The 6,929-nt window shown below is 35.0% G+C and overlaps 1 protein-coding gene across 1 annotated transcript; it reads right to left on the bottom strand.

The window, feature by feature from the left end:
• Positions 1 to 349: 349 nt before the first annotated feature.
• LOC143561377 (CDPK-related kinase 4-like) lies at positions 350 to 6,226 on the bottom strand. Its single transcript, XM_077049481.1, has 11 exons — positions 5,493 to 6,226; positions 5,285 to 5,415; positions 5,150 to 5,191; positions 4,964 to 5,072; positions 4,812 to 4,890; positions 2,806 to 3,102; positions 2,620 to 2,729; positions 2,245 to 2,349; positions 2,102 to 2,164; positions 1,848 to 2,015; positions 350 to 1,027 (listed from the first exon to the last, which is right to left on the bottom strand). Exons 1-11 carry the CDS (start codon positions 6,036 to 6,038, stop codon positions 890 to 892), a joined length of 1,788 nt encoding a protein of 595 aa, XP_076905596.1. The 5' UTR covers positions 6,039 to 6,226; the 3' UTR covers positions 350 to 889.
• Between the last annotated feature and the right edge of the window lie 703 nt (positions 6,227 to 6,929).

Genomic DNA, 6,929 nt, shown 5'->3' with positions numbered 1-6,929 from the left:
AAACAAAAGGTAACAAGCTACGATACTGCAAATTTTAATCACGTTGACTCTATGAAATTGATACCGCAAATTTTTTTGATATTAGTAAATTCAGTTTTTTCAGTTGTCAATACTGCAAATTTAAATCACGTTGATTCTATTAAATTAACTTTTATTTAAAAAATTAGGAAATATATAAATTAAGAGCATGTTTGGGATTGGGTTTTTAACCAGCTTATTGACTTTTTTGAAAAGCTAGAATTTGTGACTTTCAAAAAACAACTTTTTAACCATTTCAAAAGGCTAAAATAAAAAAGAATTTTGTGATAGTCAAATACTGATTTAACTTATTGTTTTTTGAAAAGAAGCCAATAAATTGTTTTTAAACTCAATCCCAAGCATACTCGAAGTAAAACATAGATCTGTTATTAGCAAACAAAAAAAAGCATGTGTATATATGATTTTGGTTGAGCCAGTATGAAAAGCTCTCTTTTAAGAGTTGATAAAGTCTCATTATCATGGTCTATAAAAACTTTTTTTAAAGCCTTGGAAGAGTTAAACTGCTCATAACTTTTTTTATCAAGAGTTCTGGGAGACCTTGCAGGTGTGGCCAAGAAGAAACTCTTATAGTAGGACACCCATAGTTTAATGAAGATAACAAAGCATTAAGCAAGATGCAGTTAACATGAAAGCCATTATCTGAAAAAAATAATGAAGTGACCTTTACACTTTCTTTAAACAGAAGTCATAATACATCAATTTTGCTAAAATCACAGAAGTTACCAACATGCTATGATCAGTCTTCTCAAGGGCATATCGCATCGCCCCATCTTTTTTGTTTATGCATAAAAAAACAATTAATAATAATAATAAACAAACAAACAAACTAACGATAATCATCTATTTAGTCTCAATGATGCCTGGTGTTGGAGCTACGAATCGTCAAACCATGCAAAAGCTTCGTGTATCCAAGAAAGTTGAGTTTTCCATCCGTAGGTCTTACCCAATCCTTAAGTATCGAGTGCGCCGAGGGACCCACATTCATTTCCTGAATCGGATTTCATCGTGTTTATTTAAGATACGGAAAACAGAGAACAAAAGCATTTGAAACTTGGTTGATGTAAACATGTGGTACTTTTGACCAGTTTACTTAATAATGGGTCGCCTTGATTTAATTTGTTAAAAGGTAAACGAATCAGATGCCTAGAATAAGTCAAATGGATCAAAAGTTCCCAAAGTGTGTTTTTAATACAGGTGCGCACGGGTCGGTTTGGTTCGCTTTTCGGCTCAAACCGAACCAAAAAACAAAATTCTGTTTTTGGGTTATTTGAAGACCGTTCGGTTTCGAACTTTTTCAGTTTTCACTTTGGCTGGTTTTCGGTTTTTATCATATGGGCTTGAGACTTTTAGGCTGAAAAACATGGTCCAAAATAATGAATTTGGGCCTGAGACTCTGGGCCTAAAAATGTTTGTTAAAATTTTCGTTTTTTACGGTTATAAAAGTGAGCTTGGATTTTATGGTTCAGTTAGGTTTTTTCGGTTGTCAATACTGCAAACCAAAACCAAACCAGGAATCCGGACTTTGAAAGAAAAAAACATAAAACCAAACCGTCGATTTTGGGTTGAGTTCAGTTATTTCGATTCTAAATTGATCGGCTATTTCAGTTACGGGTCGATCATTTCGGTTTCATGCACACCCCTAGGTTTTATGCTAAACTTACTAAAATAATATAAATTTTATTTGACATGCAAATTATTAACTTAAAAAAATTCATTTTTCAGTAATAAGTGTTTTGGGTCAATCCAATCCGACCCGTTTCCACCGTACAAACGTTAACTTCTACTCAAACGATGAGTTAGAAAAGTACCTGTGCTAATGCCTCAACCGAAATGACTCGATTTCCTTTGAGTTCAAAATATTCAAAAGCTGTGCTGGCAATCATTTCCCATCCTTCAAGCGCTTCAAGTTGATGCGGGCTAATCGTAGCAGCACAAAACTCTTCAAATGTCAATTGAGTATAAGTCAAAGGCTTCATCTTCAATCATAACAAACCAACCATCAGTCAAAGTCAAAGTTAAAGTCAAATATAACACTTGTAACATCAAGAATTGTATTTCTTACTGAATCCAAGATATCAAGGACCCTTGATTCTTTCATGGCAGCAGTTGAATGTTTCACAAGAGCCTGCACAAATCATTAAAGTTTAATATAAAATCTTAACGCGCTCATATTATGAAATAGAATAAAAGATATTATTAACTAACCGTTCTATAATTCTCTAGAGTAACACATCCGTCTTTTGGTTCCAAGAGATTAAACTGAGCCCTCAAGTAAATGAGCTCGTCCTCGGTTAAAGCTTTCGAGAGCGCCTTGAAATATCAATATAAAAACATTAAAATACTGATTGGCATAAGGGGCCAAATGTTACATCAGTAATATTATTTTGACCCTAGATTATAAGTTTTGTTCCAACTTGTACAAAACTAATTATGTGACACTTAAATATCATATAATCAGAAGGGTAATCTAATTATCCATATAATAATAATTAATTCAGATAATCCGTTTGAAAATGCAAAAAAAAAAAAAAACGTAAACAACCCTAAAATCTCGACAATTTATCAACATATAATAAATACCTTAAGTGCGTCGCGTTTCAAATGTGAGGCTCTAAGATACGATTTGACTAATTTGTAAATCAAAATATCTAACGGGACTGCACGGCTTTCATCTCTTAACCATGGATGAGCTGCACAAATAGTCATTTACCATTTTAGAACATTGTAGTTTAAAATAAATAAATATTCAAATAATAAACAACTTACTCAAGGCTTGAGAAGCAGTCATTCTTTTTCTATGATCCTTATTAAGAAGTCTTTTGACAAAATCTTTGGCTTCTGGAGTTACCGAAGGCCAAGGTGAGTCGTTAAAATTAGGATCTGCTCGTAACACAGAACGGAAGATTCCGGATTCAGTTCGAGCAAAAAAGGGTCGACTTCCACATAATAATATATAAGTTATAACACCGATACTCCAAATGTCGGCCTCCACATTGTATGATCTATGGAGTACTTCGGGTGCAACATAGTATGCACTGCCAACAATGTCATTCAACCGTTGATCTGCATATGCAAAAAAAGTTATCTTAGTTCATATCCGTAAAATTAATGAAATACATTTAACTGAAGTACTGAACTATGTACTTATGGAATAATCCAGAAACAAACCCTAGAGAAACCTAACTCGGGCTTCTGGTCTAAACAGAAATAAACCCTAATACGAATAAGTAATTATATATTTAACATCATCCAAATTCGACAATGTTTTCGGATTGACGATCCATTTAGTTGGCTGCGATCCTTGTAAATTTCCTATTTTTGTTTGTAAATAAAAGTTTTGTAATTGGAATGAAAATGATGGCAAATGGTAGATTTACGTTATAATGATTTTATTGTGATTTATTACGTAGTTTGTAAAGAAATATTTAAAAATAAATTACAAGCAAAAGAATTTAATTACCGTTTATTCACTTTTATATTTTTGGTACTTTTTGTGACATTGAGAACCAGATGGAGAAGACACATGGGCCCCACGCCCCCAAGCTAACCACAACTTAAGCCGAACAGGTGGCCTAAAAGGGGTTAAGGAAAGAAACTAGTGAAACGTTTACTCTTACCACTGCACCACCCCTTGAAGGTTTATTTGTTTTATTGCTCCCCGAAAGTTATATTATCCATATAAGAATCTCAAACTTAAAGAGGACGCATATGTTGATGAAAACATTATAAGGAAACCGAATTTAATATCCCATCACGTAATTTATGACGTGACACAAAACAGCGGAAAAACGCATGGAACCCCACCAATACCCTGTTAACTAGTGAAACCAAGTAAAGCTCAATTAGCTTACTTTTTTTTTAATATCCCACCGCGTAATTTATGACATGGCCCTACCAAGCGTTGATAGTAAAAATAAATTACAAAAACCAGTCATTAGAAAAATAATTTAAAGTCCCCATATTTATTTTTATTTCCTTCTCTTTTTGTGACAATGGATACTCGTTAGGGAACACTCATGGGACCCACCACTTCTGGTAACCAGTGGAACCAGGAAAAGCGGGTAAGAGTGGCCTTCAAGAGATTAAGGGGCTGTTTGGCAATCTAGTGGTGAATCAATAATAGATCTGACTGATTAAAAGGTAGCCTCTTAATCATTAACATGTCTCTGAAACTTAACCATTAAGAGTCTCCATGAGCTATTAAGAGGTGTAACTAAACACACAGCCTCTTAATGGAATCATTAAGAGGCTACCAAATAGCCCTTAGGGCAGAAAGCAACAGAAGCTAGATTCGAATCTAAGACCTCGTGTTTACCACTGCACCGCCCCTAAAGGTTTATTTACTTTACAGCTCACCGAAAGCTATACTTTCCGTATAAGAGTCTCAAACGCCATCTAAAACCGATGGCTTATTTCTTTTATTGTTCACCGAAAGCCATACTTTCCGTATAAGAGTGTCAAACGTTATCTAAAACCGAAGGTTTATTTCTTTTATTGTTCACCGAAAGCTATACTTTCCGTATAAGAGTCTCAAACTTTATCTAAAACTTAAAAAGAAACCGACTTTAATATTCCACCGACTACCGAGTAATTTATGACATCACTTAAAACAGACGCGGCTTGATCTCCTAAATAACTTCACCTTTATCAGTTTTTTTAACAATGTAGAATTCAACCTTATTTCTAACAATGAACCCACATACAATAGATCACTAGCACATAACAACCAAACTTCTATATAGAAATAATGTTAAAAAGCTTTAGAAACTTGCCTGGTCTTGTAAAATCAGATAAACCAAAATCGATAACCTTCAATGGCGAATCTTCTTGTCGCGTGCTAAAAAGAAAGTTCTGCCCAAAAATAATGCCATCCGATTAGCATCTGCTATCATGAAACCGAAAACAATCATGAAACTATACACACCTCGGGTTTTAAATCGCGGTGCACAACACCCTGAAGATGACAAAAAGAAGCCACACTCAAAATTTGAACAACAATGGATTTTGCATCATTTTCTGTATATCTTCCACCTCTGCAAAAACAAAAATCACTATAATTCAGAAAACGAACCACAAGATAAAATATTTCATAAATCGTTAATATTATCACCTTGCTAGAATACGGTCAAGAAGCTCTCCCCCTTCACACAATCTGTCAAATACCACAAATTTGTTTATATCAATATCATAACTAACTAAACTAAACTATTAATATTGTTTATATTAGCAAATAAATGATACTCACTCCATAACTATGTATACATTCTGCTCATCTTCAAAAGCATCGTGAAACTGAACCATGTGTTGATGACCCGATAAACTCTTTAACAACTTAACCTCTCTGCGTACGTCTTCAATCGATATAGCAGTTGTCATCTACATGAACAATTTACATACCAAAATCAGATCAATTTACAAAATTCGAATATTAATATTATTATAAATCAAGAAACCTTTGATTTTGAAATAATCTTGACAGCAACCGCTTGATTCTTAAGAACACCCTTTTTACACTTGGCCCAACAAGTATGACCAAAATGCCCTCGTCCCACCTCCTTCCCAAGCTCGTATTTCGACCCGAAATTCTTCGGGTACCCGAACGTCTTATCCAAAGACCTCTCCCCGTCGCCGGCGTCATCTTCGGGTATGGCCGTCGCCGTCGCCGTCTCCTCCTTCCGTTTCCCCTGCCGTTTCAAAATGGCCGACATGATCGGCTTCGCCGGCGACGGCGGCGGGAACGGCCACTTGAACATCCGCTTGGGAGTCCTCGCCGGCGACGGCGTCGGAGGCACTCCGGCGGGGTAGGCGCTCTGCCATGGGCTGCCGGTGAAGGAGTGGTTCGGGGTGGTACTGCCGGACCTGCCGTTGATCCCGTTTCCAACGGCCGGAGATGGCGTACGTGGCTTAGGCTTAGGGCTGCGAGGTGGGTTTGCGACGGCGGATCCGACGGGGGTGTCGTGTTTGACAGCGACGGCGTCTTTGCTGCAGCAATGACCCATCGTCGGCTCAGGCTTTCAATAATAATAATCTCCGACGAGGGTTTGAAAAGTCTAATAGTAGGTTGATGGCAAATTGGCGTTCATAGTCTGGGATTGACGACTATTAAATAATAATAATAATATTATTAATAATAATTGGGTGTTTGATGTGAAGACGGAGGTGTGTGTATAAAGGAAAATTCAAAGGGTCTGGTTAACAGTGAATTATGTATGGAGTCAAGATTTATAAAAGCCGTAAAGTTTGAACTGGCAAATACTATGTTTGTAATAATAATAATAATAATAATAATGATATATGACTCAACAAATCCTGACCGTCGGATCTACTTTTACTTACACTAAATAAGTTAACTTCTTACCTATTATTAATATGAACTGGTTTGTTGTATAAAATGAAAAACTTTGATTACATGGTAAGATAGATAATGTTTGACCGGAAATGGATTAGAGTGAGTCAAACATGTTTTAAAAACTATAAATGGTTAAGCTGATAAATATAATAGGAATAATAATAAGTATGGTATTATTATATAAATAATTATAGGGTATTATTATATTAAATATTTGTAATTAGGATATGATTCTCCATGAATTTAGCTAGTCTTGTTTTCCTCACTCTTTTCATAATGTTTTTGGAGTTAAATCATTTAATTATGTGTATAATAAAGTTTTGAAATTTTAAAACGTGAATGTAAATGTAAATGTAAATTTTTGTAGGGTTTTGACGGTTTTGTGATCTTACTCGAATATTAATATATAATAATGCATACAGAACAAGAATAGACGATGTTTTTATTTTATATTTGTTATTTATAAGATTACTATAAAAAAGAGTATTCTTTGAAATGTATACATCTTTGATCGATTTGAATTATCAAGATGTGAGAATGA

The sequence above is a fragment of the Bidens hawaiensis genome, unplaced genomic scaffold (genome assembly GCF_021521415.1).
Source record: "Bidens hawaiensis isolate Kalapana, Puna unplaced genomic scaffold, B.hawaiensis_p1.1 tig00020666_1, whole genome shotgun sequence".
Lineage (NCBI taxonomy): Eukaryota > Viridiplantae > Streptophyta > Magnoliopsida > Asterales > Asteraceae > Bidens > Bidens hawaiensis.
The sequence above is the reverse complement of the archived record's forward strand: the minus strand, read 5'-3'. Positions and strand labels throughout refer to the sequence as shown.

Bases quoted from the DNA above. Each gene is read 5' to 3' on its own strand.
- LOC143561377 (XM_077049481.1), bottom strand. From the start codon at position 6,038: ATGGGTCATTGCTGCAGCAAAGACGCCGTCGCTGTCAAACACGACACC. The intron at 2,165-2,244 runs GTTAGTTAATAA...TGATTTGTGCAG, and splicing joins CTCTAGAGAATTATAGAACG to GCTCTTGTGAAACATTCAAC. The intron at 2,016-2,101 runs GTAAGAAATACA...TTATGATTGAAG, and splicing joins TCCTTGATATCTTGGATTCA to ATGAAGCCTTTGACTTATAC.